Genomic DNA, 16,759 nt, shown 5'->3' with positions numbered 1-16,759 from the left:
GATCACTTGAGCCCAGGAGTTTGAGACTGCACTGAGCTGTGATCTTCCACTGCACTCCGGCCTGGGCAACAGAGCTATACTCTGTCTCAAAAAAAAAAAAAAAAAAAAAAGGTAAATTGCATGTCACCTTCCCCCCACCTGCATTACTTAACAGGCCTGGGAGTAAGACTTTGGTAGGTGCACCATGATGGGTGCCACAACCTTGACAGTACATAATTGTCAGGTTTTGAAGGAGTTGGCCACAGCTGAAACCACTGGAGGGTTCTAAACAGTGAGGCAACATGATCCACCTTATATCATAACAGGATCTCTCTGCTTCCCACGCTGAGAACAGGCTGGAGAGAGCCAGGGCAGAAGCAGGGAGACTGGCATCCAGGCAGAGATGATGGCACAGGAGAGCTGGGTAGGGCTGGTGGAAGGGAGGAGAATCTATCTATCTTGAATCTGTCTTGAAGGTAGAGCCACCGGGGTTTGCTGATGGGTCGAGCATGGCCCTGGACCTCCCCAGACCCTCTGGGACCCTGCAAGGAGTGGTCCTTTCTCCCATAATGCAGCTCTAGCTCATGCAGCATCCACAGGTCTACTGACCTGCCCCAAAGACAGAGCCCCACATGGACGACATTTTCCCAACATTTAATTAGGAAAAAACATTCCATGAACAAAGAAAAACTCATGCAACTAAGAGGAGAGAATGGGGGGTCTGGGACCGTGAGACAGGGTCAGATTCCTCAGAGGAGGCAGAAGACACGGAATAGTAAGGCACGGCCGCCTTGGCCCCTCAGGGCGGGCGCTGGACGGAGCGGGCGCTGAATGGGGCGGCTGAGTGAGTCAGAGCAGGTGCAGACAACACTGAGGACATTTGGCAGTAGGCTCAGGAGGAGCAGCATTCTGGGGCCCCTAGGCCTAAGTCAGGCCCTGGCACAAGCCTGGGTCCAGTCCTCCAGATGCTCAGCGAGAAGAGGGCCCCAAGGTGCTTGAGGGGGAGGGACCCTGTGGCCCAGTGTGGCACAGCCACAATTCTGAGGAAGCTTTGGAGACCTCACCCCAAGTGCCACTGGTACTGTGACCCTGCCTTGGAATGAGTGGGGTCAGCCATGGCAGGGTTGAGGTGCCAGAGGCCAGACCAAGGCTGATAATGCTACACAAAGGAGCCCAGACGGGTGGCAGGGCCCAGGACAGCTCAAGAACAGGCAGGTGAGTGAGGCTGGCGACATCCCGTGGGGGACACATATTTACAGATGGAGACGGAGGCGGAGTTTGATTCAATAAATAGGCAGAGGGATATAAATAGCAGGGAGGGCGGGTCTGTCCCAACACCTGGGCACAGGGCAGGAGGGTGGGGGTATTGCTGCTGCTGGGATGGGGGCTCATCCTGTCACCCCTCCCCCTGCAGGGCCCAAAGCAAGGCACTAATGAAGGGGGCCTGGGTGTGCTGGGGGCATCCTGGCCAGGGTGACCTGCTCCATGATACCCAATCCAGGGCTCAGCCCGGGGACCCACGCTCAAGCCAGCCACTCCCCTGGATGGGAGGACGGCTCAGGACTGAGAAGCCCCTCCTCACCAATTCCACCACCCTTAGCTGTCACTGGACACGAGGCTGATGATCTGTTCCAGTTTCTGCCGTAACTTATGCTTCCGACAAGAGGCATCTCGATCCAGAGCCGTGAGAATCTGGGGGAGAGGAATCCCCTGGAGCTGGGCTCTGCAAGGGGCGCAGCTCCTGCCGTGCAAAGTCCCCACTTCCCAGCTGGGCTCCTCCCTCCCACACGCCTCACCCCTCCGTCCTCCCCCGCAGCCCCTGTACAAACCCACCAGCTCTCCTCAGCCCCAAATGCCCCTCCGACAACAGCACTTTCTCCTCCTCTCCACGGCTAGGGTGCGACCTGGACTCTGGACTCGCCATGCTGGATCCCCCTCCCATTACCTCCTAGCCCAAGCCTCCCTCACCAGGCCCCCGTGACCCTTGCCAGACCCAGTGAGTGTTCTGCAGGACACCATCCTTCACCAGCAGCAGCGCTGGAAGACAGAGCTGGCCACTGCCACTCCCTGACCTGTGAGGGGTCCTCACTGGCTCAGGTTGCCAGACCCCACCAGGCGCTCTCAGGCATCCTCCCTGCTGGCTGCCGCCGCCTCCCCTCCCCTCCCCTCCACTCTTTGTGTCCTGGGGCCCTGGGCTCAGTGCTTGGGCCACTTCTCCCTCCACACCCACTTGTGGCTTCCCTGTGAGCTCATCCAGGCTCAGGGGTTTAAATGCCATCCACAGGCTTGCAAATGTGTCTGGTCCAGACTCCATCCTAAAGTCCACACCTCTATGTCCTCCTGCCTCTGGCCATTTCTCATCACAAAGCCTGGCCCATCCCTTCCAGTGCTCAGGCCCTTTAACTTTTGCCCAGTGGCCACTTTGTACCCAGCCAGTGGCTTATCTCCTGGGTCCCTCAAATTCCAGCATCTACCTGTGATCCCAGAGAGCATCACCTGTGCCGGCCCCGGGCCCTGGTCAGGGGAGAGACCGTGAACAATCTAATAGGCTCGGCCGGGCGCGGTGGCTCAAGCCTGTAATCCCAGCACTTTGGGAGGCCGAGACGGGCGGATCACGAGGTCAGGAGATCGAGACCATCCTGGCTAACACCGTGAAACCCCGTCTCTACTAAAAATACAAAAAACTAGCCGGGCGAGGTGGCGGGCGCCTGTAGTCCCAGCTACTCCGGAGGCTGAGGCAGGAGAATGGCCTAAACCCGGGAGGCGGAGCTTGCAGTGAGCTGAGATCCGGCCACTGCACTCCAGCCCGGGCTACAGAGCAAGACTCCGTCTCAAAAAAAAAAAAAAAAAAAAAAAAGAAATAGGCTCTGTGTCCCTTCTGTCCCCAACCCTCACCAACCCTCCTGCCTTTGTCACTGACTACACCTTCAGGACCAAGTAACTGGGAGTCTGTGGGGATGACACACACCTCCTGGCGGTACTTGGTGACATAGAAATAGAGCTCGCTGAGTGCACTCAGGACATTGAAGTCGCTGGCATGGAGGCGGGACTGCTCTACCAGGTAAGCATCCATGTCCTGGTCGCTGATGGATGCCATCTTTGCAATGTCTCGATAATACCTGTTGGGACCCTGAGTATGTCACTCGGGCGATGTCACAAAAACTAGAACCCCTGCCCTCACTGCCCGGCCAGCCCCTGGGCTTTCTCCCTGTAGCTGGCCTGCCTCGGACAGGCAGCCCAGGGAGGGGCAGGTCCTGTCCTCTGCCACCCACAGCAGGGCAGAGCCCACCTCTCCACCCAGCTCTTGTAGTTGGGGATGTCCTTGGCATAGAGTAGTTTGTTGGAGGGCGAGTCCTTCCCCAGGCGGTGCTCGGATGTGGAGCAGGAGTCCATGAAGGTCTGGGCTACCACCGACAGGCAGGCATCCGTGATGCTGTTCTTGTGGATGTCGAACACGAACTGTGGGTTCTTGATCACATTCACCCAGAAGCGCAGCGGCAGGCTGTGGACAACAGAGGGTCACACCCCTGAGGCTCCCTAGTTAGCCCGGGGGGCCCTTCCCATGTGCACATCTCTTTCCTGTCGGGCCGGCTCACATCTTGTCCAGAGGTGGTGAGAGCAACACATTTAGGGTGAACGGCCTTTCCTCAAAGTCTCAACCCCCTCCGCAGCTTCTCCTGTCACTGCTCTCACCACCAGCATCTCTACCTGGTGTGAGACCCCAGAGCACAAAGGCCCCACCACCACCATCCCACCCACCTGGGCAGCCCAGCTCCAAGACCGGACGCAATGGGCCCCTTGGCTTGATGGCACTGTCAGTGTCAGCCCCAGGCCAGGCCTCATTCCCTCCTGCCTGGATGCTACTCCAGGCCCTGGGTCTCAGCAGAGCCACCAGCATCTTTCGCCCACCCATCTCCAGACAGGTTGCTGGCAGCCCAGCACAGGGCGATACCAGTTGCTCTTCCAGGTGTGGCGCACGTCGGGGTCGCTGATCTGGCGCTGGTCGGCCTGCTCGTCCAGGAAGTCGAACATGTACTTGATGGCCAGGGGCAGGGCTGAGCCCCGGTGGGCTGTGCTGAACACTGTCTCAAAGAGGTCATCCACGAACTTCTGCAGTGTGCCCTGTGTGGGGCAGAGAGGCCACAGGCTATGAGGGAGCCAGGCTGGGATGTCCCCAGAGCAGGACAGATGGAGGCAGAAAGGTTTGGCAAAGAGCGGGGCTTCCCTACAGGGCCAGTGGCCTCTCAGATAGACCCGGCCTTGGTCTAAGGCTCAGAGTTCCCATAGCAAAGACCCTAAGAAAGGCCCACGGGACCCAAATGATCCATGGTCCCCTCCCCTGTAAGGCCGGGACAACCTCTGGGCTGAGGCCAAGGCAGAAGGCATCTAAGCATCTGTGCAGAGGCCCAGGTGGCGAGAGGCAGGCCCACACCTTGGTGGCCAGCAGCCGTGTCAGGTAGATCTCGGAGACCATCTTGCTGCCACGGTCCCCCTCACGATGGTCGGCATGGTCGTGGTTTTTCACCAGGTGCCACAATTTGGTGCCCGTCTCCTGGTCAGGCGTGATCATGGGTGCCCGTGAGCGGAGGCTATCAGGGCTGCTGGCTGTGCGGAGCAAGCTCTCTGGAGCAGAGAATGCATGTGACCCTTAGGCCAACACCTGGCCCCTGCCCCACTCTCCCGGGAGCCCAGCAGCCTGTGGGGACCCATCTGCCCTCATTGGCCGACCCTCCGTCTACACTCCACAGAATCACAGACCTCCCGATGGCACTTGGAAGGGGGGGGTTCCCTGGGACGGCTTAAGCAGCCTCGAAGGGCACACGGCCACCACAGTGAGGACACCTACCGTAGCGGCTGAGGGAGCGGGTGAAGGTGAAGGAGTTGGCCATGTTATAGGCAGATACTTGTTTGGGCACCAGTGCCACCAAGGAACCATCTGTCACCTGGAGGCCCCAGAGACAGAGGGGGGCAGTGCAGGAAGCTAAGAAGCCAAGGAGCCCCCACCCACCCACACCCAGGAGGGGAGCCCACGAGTCCAGGGAGAAGGGCAGGGGGAGCAAGGACCACCGCTCCTGTGTCCTGCTACAGCTCAAGGCAGGGTCCTGGCTCCCAGGTGGCCCTGGGGGTGAATGGGCCCCAACCCCTCACCTGGTAGTGGGCCAGTGAGTTGAGCCTCTTCCAGTCACACTCGATCTTGGTGGTGACATCCTCATCCTGGAGGATGATGCGAGTCATGCGGCCCTGGCGCCACTCTGTGGGCCACAGACAGCCCTTAAGATTATGCTGGAAGCCCCCAAGTCCCTGGCCCACTCCTCTTAGAGAACAGGGTTCAGGTGGGGAGCGGGAGAGCCCACGGAGGTCACACGGCACAGGAGGGTATGAGTAGGAGCCAGGAGGAGAGGGCGGGGACCTCACCCAGGTCCATGTCCTCAGCTTTGGGGCGCTGGGAGTACGGAATGCCCTTGTACACAGTGTCCAGCAGCTTATCTTTGGCCTGGGTGATGCTGTCACAGTTGAGAACCTTCACTGGGACTTGGGCACTGCCCTCGTTCTCCGGACACACGCAGTGCAGGGTCTGAGGGGAAAGCGGACCCCAGCGTCAGTCTAGGGTGAGGCCTCTCTCTGCGCCCGCACCTCTGGCCCGCCTGGCCCTGGGCTCACCAGTGTCTTGTAGTCAATCTGCTGCCGGATCAACTTGTCCTCGCTCAGGGAGTATCGCGCCTCGCCCGTGATGGCATCGATTGGGCCCTTCTCCATCTGCTGCTTGATGGCGCAGTAAAGCAGGAAGAGAGGCTCCCCAGCACATTCCTGCAGCCAGTGACAGGTACACAGCTGGCTGCCTGCCTTACCATCGGCTGGTCCTCAGCCACCACCTCCCTGCCGCCCACCCACCTGGCGCACCTTCAGAAACTTATGCAGCAGGAACGTGAACCAGTTGGTAAGCATCTTCTCAGCCACTGACTCTGTCCTAGGGCAAGAGAGGGGTGCTTGGGCCTGACAGAGGTGGGGCTTGGGCAGGGGGAGGGCCAGGCAGGACAAAGGCGTGGCCTGGATAGAGCGAGGCAGGTACCTGCGTAGCAGCAGCTTGGGATGGTTTTTACTCTCCAGGTTTTTCTCGATGAGGTCAGCCAGCAGTTGCTTGAGCAGCCCCGTGGCATAGTCGAGCCGGCTCTGCAGGGCCACCATGGTGAGCGAGGCCACGGTGCCGCGGTCGCGCATGGAGAAGCTGCTCTGGGCTTCCAGCGTGTGGATGAAGGTAAGCACGAAGGCGCGGCTGTGCAGCAGCTGCCCGAAGAGGCGCAGGGCCTTCTCCATATTGGGTGGCGTCTGTGGGGAGCAGGAAGTCTCAGAGAGTGGGGTCAGCCCTGAAGGGAACTGGTAGGGGCAGGCGAGGCAGAGGCTCACGTCCAGCTCCTTGAGCACCGGGTGGGCCTCGATGCCCGGGAAGAGCACGCGCACGGCATAGGTCCGGTAGTCCAGGAAGGGGATCTGCACCTCGTCCATGTGGTTAGTCAGCTCGTTGATGTCTGTCTGCAGCTCTGCAAAAGCTGGGGGTGGAGAGAGGGACTGAGTGGGCAGGAGGGAGGTCCCCAGCTTCCACACCACATCCCGCCCCACCTCAGGCACCTTCCTTGCACTCCAGAGCCACACGGGATTCCAGGTTGTCCATCTGCAGCTGCAGGCGCTTGAGGGTGCGGTCCGCGTCCTGAGTCTTGCGCTTGTAGGCCACCAGCACAGCTGTGATGGCCAGCAGCAGGAGCCCGCCCCCCCCTGCCAGCCCCATCATGGCCGGTAGGGTCAGTGCCCGCTCTGCCGAGATGTGCAAGGTGCCCAGCCAGAACTCCAGGCCACCCACCAGCACCTGTGGGGACAGGCCTGAGGTGAGCTGACCACCATGTCCACCCTGGGCTGCCCAGGGGGTCTCCCCATCCCCACCTACCATGACAGGCTGCCGGCCAGTCTGGCTGGGTGAGTCGCACAGGAGTTGTGTGTCCGAGACAGTGAGCGCACACGGCTGGCCTCCTATCAGCACAGTGTAGTTGAGGCGGGAGCTGCCGGCTGCTGCGGGAATCAGGTTCCTGCCCTGGGGGTGGAGGACGGCGTCAGCCCAGGGCTCTCCACTTTCCCGCCCCTCCCCACTCCCACACCGCCCGCACCTTCAGCACCACGTGGGAGCCCGGTTTGACATCCAGCACACCAGAGGGCCCCAGCGGCTCAAAGCTGGGGTCAGGGTAGTAGGTAAAGGAGGAGCGGTTGAGGGAGCGGGCGGTTTGCACGTGGTCCAGCAGGAAACCAAACTCATCAGGGTGCTCGCCTTGCGCCTGAGGCTGGGGCTGCCCAAGAAAGATGCCGGGGGCCTTACACAGCATGGCAGTGTCGTTGATCACCTGACATGTCTGTGGGGACAAAGGTGGACAGCCAGGCATGTGAAGCCATGGGCTGCAGGGTCGGGGTGGGGCGGGGCAGCTGGTACTCACGTTGGTGGTCTCGATGCCGCGGTACTTGGCACGGACCCGGGGCTCCTGGACCGTCAGCAGGTGTGTCCCGCTCACAGTGATGGCGGTGCTTCCGCTAAGGACAGGGCAGGGGCCTCAGGCTCCCTCCTCCAGTGCACCCACCCAGCCCTGGAGAGTGCTTGAGGCTGCCATGGCAGCCCAGGCCTTCCCTGACCCTGGATCACCTAGTGAGTGGTGGGTACTGTGCGGCCAGGACAGCTCTACCCCCTCTACCAATGAGGGCCCAGGCTCCAGGAGGGGCCCCACTGGAGCTCAGGGACCACTGAGTCCCTGAGCCCTCTGGACACTGCCGGGCTCCCCAGTCCCCCAGGGTCTTACTTGATGATGCTCCAGGTGGGCTCAAGGCGGGTGACGGTCGGGTCCTGAGTGTAGGTATAGAGGACTCCGGGGCTGGAGATGTTAGCCCGGTCAATGGCAAGTGTGATGGGGGCCTGGCTGGGGCCCAGGGTGGAGACGGGTGAGATGCACACGATCGCCTTGGCATCTCTCCTACATTGGCAAGTCGGGTGCTTGGAGTGGGTGGCCCAGGGCCTTCCACCACCCGTCCCCACGGCGCCCGACACAATGCCCAACCCAAAGCTGGCAGGGCCCCAGCCCACCTTACGAACTGGCACTCGCTGTCCCTCACAGTCACTGTGACCCTGCTGCCAGCATCCAGAGAGCTGCCTGAGATGGTGAGCCGTGTGCCCCCTGACGCCGGGCCACGGCTGGGACTCACTTGGTCAAATGTTGGGGTCTGTGGGAGAAGCTGCCCTGAAGGGAGGAGCCAGGCTGGGCTGCTCCACACACCCCTTGCAGGAGAGAGAAGGGACAGGAAGGGGGAGGGCCAGCAGCCACGCACCACAAAGCTGTAGAGCTGCTCCGACTGTGTGCGGAAGTCAGCTGAACAGTCACCCACGCACAGCTCCACGGGCCCCGGCGGTGGGCTGGGCACCAGCGACTCCTCCATCTCACACACGATCCTAGGGCTCAGAGAGCGTCAGGGCCGGCCAGGCCACATACAGCCCGGGCACCCACACAGCCGCACTCACCTCTCAGCACTGATGTACTCGGCCGGGATAGAGTTGCAACGCACACCAGCCACCCGCAGGCCCACCTCTCGGGACAAGAGGCCCAGGTTCTCACCCATGATGGTGACCCGGGTGCCTCCCTCCTTAGGCCCCACAAGAGGGTGGATCTGTGGAGCACGATGGGCAGTGAGAGGGTTGGCTCAGGCTTCCAGGGGCCCTGTTGGCAGTGGGCAGGGGTGGTGAGGGACGCTGACCTGCGTGATGTGGGGGTGGCTGCACCGGGTGCCCTTCTGGCTCAGATGCATCCAGTTGGTCTTTGGGGCTGGGCAGTGGGTCCGCAGCTGGCACCTGTGCTCTGAGATGCACCAGCCACAGTTGAAGCGGGGATCAGCCTTGAGGCAGAGGCCACAGCTAGGCCGCTGCGCCCAGCACTTGTACAGGAGGGCTGCAGGCACAGAAGGCACTGCTAACGGAGCAGGCAGCCGCAGAAAAGTGGCAAGTGGGGAGCACTAGGGCCCCCAGACCCGACCCCAGCAGTGCCGACTGCCTTAGGAGGCAAGCTCCCTGGCCTGTGATGCCCTTCACCTCGGAAGCTGGGAGGCTTGTCTATGGGGAAGTCTCCATCCCAGACCACGGAAAAGTCCAGCTCGGTGTCACCATGCTCATCACCTTCATAGGAGTACTAGAGGAAAAGAACCCATGGGACCCCAGATAAGATGTGCAGAACTCCCCCACCAGGATTTTTACCAGCTATCCCCCTCCTCCAGGTACAGGAATCCCTAGCAGGAGACTCAGAGAGTTCCCTGCCAGGGAGCTGGGCATAGACAAGAACGATCCGCACCATGCCACAGCCCAGACCCCGAAGGGAGGCAGCGGGCAGGATCTCACCGAGGCATTCTGGCACTGCACACTGCTGCTGTTGAAGCGCACGGCAGGCACCCGCTGCTGCCGCCCCTGCACCCGCACCACGCACTCATAGTTCTTCTGGCCCGACTGCGGCTGAGGTAGGTTCTTAGCCCGCAAGGTAAGAGGCTGCATGACCCCAACGGGGATCAGGAGGTCCCCACTGGGCAGGATCTCAGGGCAGCCCTGGGGAGAAAGCACCTGTCAGCTGCACACAAGGCCACCCTTCTCCAGGCCTAGCCCAGAAAAGGCTAAAAGAAACTGAGAACACAGAAGCCAGTGACCCGCCCGCACCACAGAGCCCAGCCCCTCACACGCGGCGCCCGCCTCACCTCAGGGCTGCGGACCCTGCCCTCCTGGAAGGAGCACTCATGGGGGCGGCTGGTACAAGCGTGGCGGTACTTACACCAGTGGCAGGGGTAGGGGCTGCCAACACAGGACATGCACCTGGGGGGGAAGTGGCTTCAGAAATAACAGAGGAGGCTGCACTGCCCCTCACTGCTCCCCAACAGGACACATCGGGAACCGAAGGAAGAAGGCAGCCATATCAGGGGACAGAGAGATATGGGGATGTCAGGGGCTATCAGCACCTGACAGTTAGCCCCTGATGCCCCAGAAACAGTTGCCCTGCAGGTGTCGCCTGTCCCAGAGGTTCCCTCTATCCCCAGGGGTAGGGGTGGGTGCTGGGCCAGGTACTCACGACTGGAGGACGCTGCAATTGTAGAAGACAAAGTCAGCACCGGCGAACCTCACGCCTGTCTCCTTGGAGAGAAGCTGCAGCCGCACGGTGCGGGTGGCCCCTGCAGCAGTCCCCGGGTGGCCATGAACTCTCTGGGGGCAGGGAGAGGCCTCACCCTGCCCCACCCTGGGCAGCCCCAACCCACTGACCATGCCCTCTGGTAAGAGCTCGGAGCTCCTGGAGGGAGGGTGAGGGGCAGAGCAGTTCACCAGAGGGCAGCAGGATCGCCTCACTCTCCGCCACCTCCTCGAAGGTGCAGCTCACGCCTGCACTGAGGTCCGGCACATTATGCAGGGTGACGGTCAGCTGGGGGAAGCAGAGGGCTCAGGGCAGGGTGCACTCCCAGCACATATGGGCACACCCAGCCCGGCACCCCCAAGCTGCTCACCTGCACCCCAGGCGACATCACTGACACATTGTTGGGCCGGACCCGCACCTGGACACACTTGTTCAGTTCCTCAGCAAAGCCGTGCGGGGCAGAGGCGCCCGGACAGGCCCCTTCGCGGCAGCACCTGCACGGGGTCGGGCCAGAGGCGGTCCCGCCACTGCCCCGAGAGGGCCCAGGCCTGTCCAGCTCACAGTGCCAGGCAACAGCGAGCCTTGGCCTCGTCCCCGGGGGCCTGAGGGACGTCACTCGGGGTGGAGGTTCCGCTCATTAGCTGGAGAAAGTGGAGGAGGGTGGGGGAGGCCGCAAGGGCACAGCTGGGTGTGGCTGGCTCCCCCTGGCTAGTGGGGCCCTCCAACTCCCCAAGCAGGGGCCCCCGCCCTCACCTGTGCTGCAGCACACACCAACCACAGTGTGGGTCCCCGGAGCCCAGGCAGGCCGTGCAGCTCGGGTACTGCTCACAGGTCTCCACTGGAAGCTGGCTCACCTGAAGACAGCCACATCAGCACCCAGCCCGCCCCCACCCCACCACCCACCGCCACCCATCACAGGCCCACCTGCTTCTCACTCAGGAGATAGATGTGCTGGTGGTCCGGGCTGAAGAGCAGGTCTCGGAGGATGGGGCTGCCATCCACCACGGGGACTGTCTCATACAGGTGGGCATCCTGGGAGCCATCGACCCGCACCTGAGCCACAAGACCAGCCTGATGCCACCACAGCCTCCTGCACCTGGGACATTGTCTTCTCCGGCCAGAGACTTTGGAGGTTGTGGCTGAAGTGAAGTCAGGGCCTGGTGGGGTTCAACACTCACACCCACAGCCCTGAGGCCAGAAAAAGGAGGGTGCAGATGCCAGAAAATGCCCTCAGCAGACAGAAGAACAGAGTGATTCATGTTGCCCAGGGTCAGGGGATTCAGGGGAGGGGAAGAGCTAGAGGATGGCATTGATTACGGGAAGGAGGTAGTGGCGATGGTTGCACAACTCTGCAGATCCACAGAAATCCATTCAACTGTGCACTTTAATCAGGTGAATTGGATGGTGCGTGTTCAACAAAAGCTGCTACAAAGAACAAGAGGGTCCCAGGAACAGAGCAAGTGGGATGGGAGAGCTCAGCATCCTTCTCCACAAACCCTTCCCTGTGCCCCCAGACCAACTCTTGCCCTCCTGGGGGATGGCACTGCATCTATGAGGCAAGCAGGATGACAGCACTGCAGTCCCCCAACTCCTACCTATTCAGAACGTACCTGAGTGCTCAGGAGTTCACCTCCCCCTTCATGCCAAGCTACCCCCAGATCCCCAGTGGAAGCAGCCACAGCCGCAGGGCCCATGAGGGAAAGAACAGTGGGGCAGGCGCATGGATCTGGAAAGCCCTCTCTGGGAAAGTGACATTTTGGGTGGGAGGAGAAGGATGGGAAGTAGTGAGCCAAGGAGAGGGCAGGGACGAGTGGGTCCATCCGAGGGATGGGGAGGTTCAAGGGGCAGGGCATTTGCTCTCTTGTTCATTTAACAAAGAACCCAGCAATGACGGCTCAGCCCCAGCCCTGCTCTCGTGGCAGGGAGACCCCACAATAGGTCTGTTCTCTGTCCCCCGAGCCACAGGAAGCTGGCAATTCAGTCCACAGTGGGAACTGGCAACGGTGAGGGTGGGTGGCCGAGGGACCACCCGAGGAGCAGGGCCAGGCTCCTGGGACCCAGCCAGGGAAATCTCCCTCCCTGCACCAGCCATGTCCTCTCTTGTCCTATCCTCAGGGGTCTCCTGTGTGTTCCCACCACCAGCCTTGTCCCATATCTGAGACTGTCCCCACCCCCACACGCCCAGGGCTCTGGGGGCCACCTTCTTCAGGCTGCCGCTGCGCGTGCCAATGAAGACCACAGAATGCCGGCGGTAGGTGTAGGCGGCCACACTGGCCATGCCGTCGGTGCTGTCGGCCAGCAGGGGCAGCCCCTCGATCACGTGCAGGCCTCCCAGAGGCTGGTTCAACACCAGCCCGCAGAAGTTGCCGTTGATCTGCATGGGCTGGTGAAACAGAGGAGGGATCCGTGAGAGTCAGAGCTCCCCGGTGCAAGCACACAGCAGCCAGACGGAGGCTGGCAGTTCCTGTCTCCCAGAAGAGAGCGGGATCTAGAACCCAGTCCCCTCCAGGCAGGCCTGACTGCTCGCCCTAGGGTGCTCCAGAAAATTGGCAGCTATGGAGGGAGACAGAGGAGGGACAGCAGGGAGGGAGGAGCGAAGCCTGGGCCCACAGGACTCTCACTGGCTCAAGACAAGGGGCATCCAGGAGACGGAGCAAGGAGGAATGAGCTAGGAACGGAAGCAGAAGTGGGGCACTGGGCAGGCCAGAGAGAGAGAAGGAGAGGGCAGGGACCCCTGGAAGGGAGAAACAGGTGGGAGGGCAAAGGTGCCACTTCCAGGGCCATGGCAAAGCCTGGGACAGGATGACTGGCCGTGAGCCCAGGCCAGGCACGGCAGACCTGGGACAGGGCAGAGAACCAGTGTGGGGTGACGAGGGGCTCACAGTGTTGATGCAGGGCAGCTCCTTGTTCAGCAGCCAGGGCAGGGCCAGGGTGCCCTCCCCGCGATAGCAGGACTGGATACGGCGCCGGATGTGGGCATTGATGTTGCTGAGAGTGAAGAGGCAGAGGATGGTCTGCCGGGGTGGGCTGGCTCGGTTCTTCTGGCCCTGAGAGAAGATGGTGAAGAGGATGTCCTCGTCAGCCGGCACGCCCAGGGCCTGGGCCAGCAGCAGGCCAGGCTTGGCCAGGTGGGCGCTCTGCACTAAGCGGTACTCCACACCACGCCAGGAGCAGCCGATGGGGAATTCCACATATGAGTAGAACTCTGAGTCCCCAGCGCACATGCGCACGATCTTGGACGTGAAGAATTTCTCGCCCGCTGTGTCCAGCAGCGTCTGCTGGGTGTCCAGCTGCAGCGTCAGGAAGTACACGAAGGAGGCGCTGACGAAGCCGTAGATGTAGTAGATGTCAAAGGCAGGGTACAAGGACAGCGTGTCCGAGGGAATCTTGATCTGGGAGGAGACAAACTCATCTTGGTACACCTGGGGAGCAGGGAGAGAAGACAGCATTGGGTGAGGCCCTATGCCAACATCGCGGGCCACCACCAGCTTCCCTCTGCATTCCCCTCCTGCCCAGACGATCACAGAGGCCCAGGCCAGAAAAGCTGCATAGGGCAGGGTGATCAGCCTCCCTGCACACAGGGGACCCCCACAGCCTGGGCTCAGGCTGTTGTCCCACCCTCTGCAACCCGTCTGCATCCCAGACACTGAGGAGCCGAAAAGTCCCCTCTCAGAACAGGACTCTTCTGGGAGGCAGAGCCAGGACTTGATAGAGGAAGGAGGGAAGGAAGGCTCACGCACGAGACTGAACATGTCCACGCTGTCTTCATCACTGATGAGCTTGCGGGAGCTCAAGGTGGGGAAGTACTCCGACTTGCCATCGACAGCAGTGCCCACGAACAGCTTGCTGGGCCCCTGGCCCTGCTCCACAATGACACCAGCCATGGAGTCGGGCTCCTGGGCCCCCGACAGGTAGTGCTCCTTGCGGTGGTGTGGCTCACCCAGCTTGAAGAGGTCGTCCACGCGCAGGAACTGGCAGATACCCTGCCAGATGCTGCCGCAGGCCACCAGGCGGCGGGCCGCATAGTCTATGAGCAGCAGCTTGTTGATGTTGTCCACGGGGGCCAGGCGGTGGGCACACACGCGCATGCTGGGGGGTGGGTAGCAGCGAGCGTTGTCCTCGATGGGCCCCGTGACATGGGCCCGCAGCTCAGTCAGGTTGGGGGCCAGCTTAAAGACTCGGTTCACTGCGCCCACGAACACCTCCCCAGTCACCCGGTGCACAGCCAAGTGGGTAAGCTTGGTATCTGTCACCACAAAGGCACGGAAGGGCCTGCTGCCCAGGGCCCCCCCCACGGCAAGGAACAGCAGCAGGAGGAGGCAGACAGAGGGCATGGCCGGCAGGCGCGCCGGGGGACAGGCCTGGGGAGAGACAGTGTGTGGGAGTCAGAGGCCTTGAGCCACAGAGGGCCGGGCCATTCACCCACCACCCCACCAAAGCCCCAGATGGCCACCGGGACAGGGAGAGAGGAGGGGCCTCCACCAGGGCGCATGAGTGAGCAGCCAGCGAGGGCAGGCTTGGGGGCCATCAATCGTCCCTCAGACCCGGTGCTGGAAAGGAGCCAGGAGGCCTCGCCTCAGCTGGGCCACACCCAAGGGGGCAGCAGAGCAGATGCTGGGAAAGGCCAGGCAGGAGGCCCTCTGGAACTGAGACCCCAGATGCCACATCTCAGAGCCCAGGGCAACCAACAGCAAAGAACAGCAAGCCCCAGGCCTCTGGGCTGTCCCCAACGCCTGAGCTGAGGGGAGAGGAAGGCAGGAACAGAACAATTGCAAGCTGGGGAAGAGGGGCAGGGGCAGGAACACCACCCGGAGTGGCACTGCCACCAGGAGCCCTGGGATAGAGGTCTAGGGAAGGGAGGCCTGATGGAGGATCCAGAACCACCATGACCCCTGAAGGGGCCCCAGCTGCCTCCCTGACAAGGGCCTCAGCTGGCTGTCCAGGAGCCCACTGTCTGGCCTCCCGGATGCAACACAAAGCCGAGTCCCGCCTGCCCCCTCAGCCACGCACCCAGACACACATTATAAGTCAAGCTCTGCTCAGGCACAGCCTGCGCGGCTCCCCCTCCAGACCCAGAGGTTCACTGGGGAAGGGAATGTACAGGAGGCCCCACCTGCTGTTTGGAGTCCCAGGAGCCTTACAAAAGGAGGAGCAATGTCCCCAAATACAGTCAAGGCCTTGGGGAGACAGGGCAGGAGCCACAGGGACAGTGCTGGGACTGGCACTTAGCCCCCAGGCCACACCCAGCCAGCCCCAGGCTGCTAAGACAGCAGAGCAGTGTCTTGGCAGCCAACAGGGCAGGGCTCAGCGCTACCCTCTCAGTGCCAGAGCCCCCGGGGGCAGATAGGAGGTACCCAGCTTGGGGGGGGGGGCGGTGCAGGGAACCAAACCAAGGAGGCACAGGAGAGAAAAAGGAAAAAAAAATGCATTTGCCAGAACAAGGAGCAGGCCCAGCTTGAAACTGCAAAGTTTCAGCTCGGATTGATCACCTCTCCAGGGCTCTTTTGTCAGCTGGACCCTCATGCAACAGCCGGAGAAGAAAGGAAGACCAAAGAAAAGAGAGGCCACATCCTGTCCTCACCTCCTCTACACCCCGGGAACACAAGCCTAGGAACAGGCTGGGGACAGGTAGGGAGGGAGACCTGGGGAGGCAGAATTTCAGGCCCAGCCCCCACCTGTAAGTGGCAACCTCGGGCATCACAGGTACAGCTGGGCCAGCAGAGAGCCTGAGGACGGGGCAGCCCCACGCAGAGACGCGGGTCCAGCGGACGCCCCCCAACACCCCCCACTGTGCTGCTGGTCCAGTTTGCCCGGGCCCCATCAGGGCACCCCTCGGCGGACTCGCGGAGCCCTTAGCGGGAGGGAAGTACAGCGTTGATCCTCCGAGGGGCCGCTCCCCTGCGACAAAGGGTCCTCTTTGGGCAAGGGGCTGGTCTTGGGTTGGCGTCCCCACCACGCAGGGCACAAGGGGCCGGGCAGGCCGGCGCCGACGGGCAGGGGTAGGGCCTGACTCCCACAGGCCGAGTCGGACCCCCGGGCTGCCGGAGCCCCGGGCCCGGAGCTGGCTGGCCCCGCACGGACGGCGAAGATGACGGCCACCTACCTGTCCCTCTGCTGGCTCCAGGTGACCGCCCTCTGGCCACGTGGACGCGCCCCCGAGCCCCACCGCAGCCCCACTCGCGCGCCCCTTCGGCCTCGCCCCGCGCCCCGGGTCCCACGCGCGCAGCCGCCGCTACCGCCCACACACTGGGCCGGCCCGGGGGCCGCCTCAGCCTTTTAAACCCGGACCGTACCACCGCGCGGGGCGGGGGCGCCCGGGGACGCCCGGCCGAGGGGGACGCAACGGCAGGGGGCGCGGGCGGGGCCGCTGCTCCCCGCGGCCAGGGACCTCGTGCGCAGCCCCGACCCCCGCGACCTGCAGGGGGACCCGCCCGGCCAGCCGACCCCCTTCGCTCGATGGCCGCGTCCGCGGCGCGCGCCTCCCCCGCGCCCCGGCTCCCCGCCCGCCGCCTCGGGCGACCCCGGAACCCGCGCGCGCCCGCGCCACACCCCCTCGGGCCTGGGGCGCGCGCCCGCCTCGCCCCACCCTGGCG

General features: G+C 62.6%; 1 protein-coding gene across 6 annotated transcripts; it reads right to left on the bottom strand.

Annotated features, from left to right (window-relative positions):
• Positions 1-617: 617 nt before the first annotated feature.
• PLXNA3 (plexin A3) lies at positions 618-16,414 on the bottom strand. 6 transcript variants are annotated; one of them, XM_015128557.3, is made up of 33 exons: positions 16,270-16,414; positions 13,907-14,527; positions 13,049-13,588; positions 12,367-12,549; positions 11,091-11,219; positions 10,920-11,020; positions 10,537-10,660; positions 10,298-10,454; positions 10,110-10,209; positions 9,742-9,856; positions 9,395-9,595; positions 9,092-9,188; positions 8,761-8,951; positions 8,528-8,673; positions 8,338-8,458; positions 8,096-8,232; positions 7,815-7,985; positions 7,458-7,551; positions 7,137-7,376; positions 6,920-7,063; positions 6,607-6,841; positions 6,385-6,527; positions 6,050-6,306; positions 5,881-5,947; positions 5,641-5,787; positions 5,395-5,554; positions 5,128-5,231; positions 4,826-4,922; positions 4,412-4,602; positions 3,932-4,101; positions 3,269-3,481; positions 2,948-3,098; positions 618-1,671 (listed from the first exon to the last, which is right to left on the bottom strand). In XM_015128557.3, the coding sequence occupies exons 2-33, from the start codon at positions 14,498-14,500 to the stop codon at positions 1,576-1,578; spliced, it is 5,616 nt and encodes a 1,871-aa protein (XP_014984043.3). In that variant the 5' UTR covers positions 14,501-14,527; positions 16,270-16,414; the 3' UTR covers positions 618-1,575. The 6 variants fall into 6 exon arrangements, with proteins under 6 accessions (XP_014984043.3, XP_077845005.1, XP_077845004.1 ...); XM_077988879.1 differs by having other exon boundaries at positions 6,607-6,855; positions 7,295-7,376; XM_077988878.1 differs by having other exon boundaries at positions 7,137-7,313.
• Between the last annotated feature and the right edge of the window lie 345 nt (positions 16,415-16,759).

This window comes from Macaca mulatta, chromosome X, assembly GCF_049350105.2.
Source record: "Macaca mulatta isolate MMU2019108-1 chromosome X, T2T-MMU8v2.0, whole genome shotgun sequence".
NCBI classification, from domain to species: Eukaryota; Metazoa; Chordata; class Mammalia; order Primates; family Cercopithecidae; genus Macaca; species Macaca mulatta.
This window is presented reverse-complemented; position numbering and strand designations above follow the sequence as displayed.

Excerpts from the sequence above, each read along its gene's own strand:
- PLXNA3 (XM_015128557.3), bottom strand. The coding sequence starts at position 14,500 with ATGCCCTCTGTCTGCCTCCTCCTGCTGCTGTTCCTTGCCGTGGGGGGG. Across the intron at positions 9,189-9,394 it reads TGCAGTGCCAGAATGCCTCG|TACTCCTATGAAGGTGATGA; the intron begins GTGAGATCCTGC and ends CTTTTCCTCTAG. Across the intron at positions 5,232-5,394 it reads AGCTGAGGACATGGACCTGG|AGTGGCGCCAGGGCCGCATG; the intron begins GTGAGGTCCCCG and ends TGTGGCCCACAG.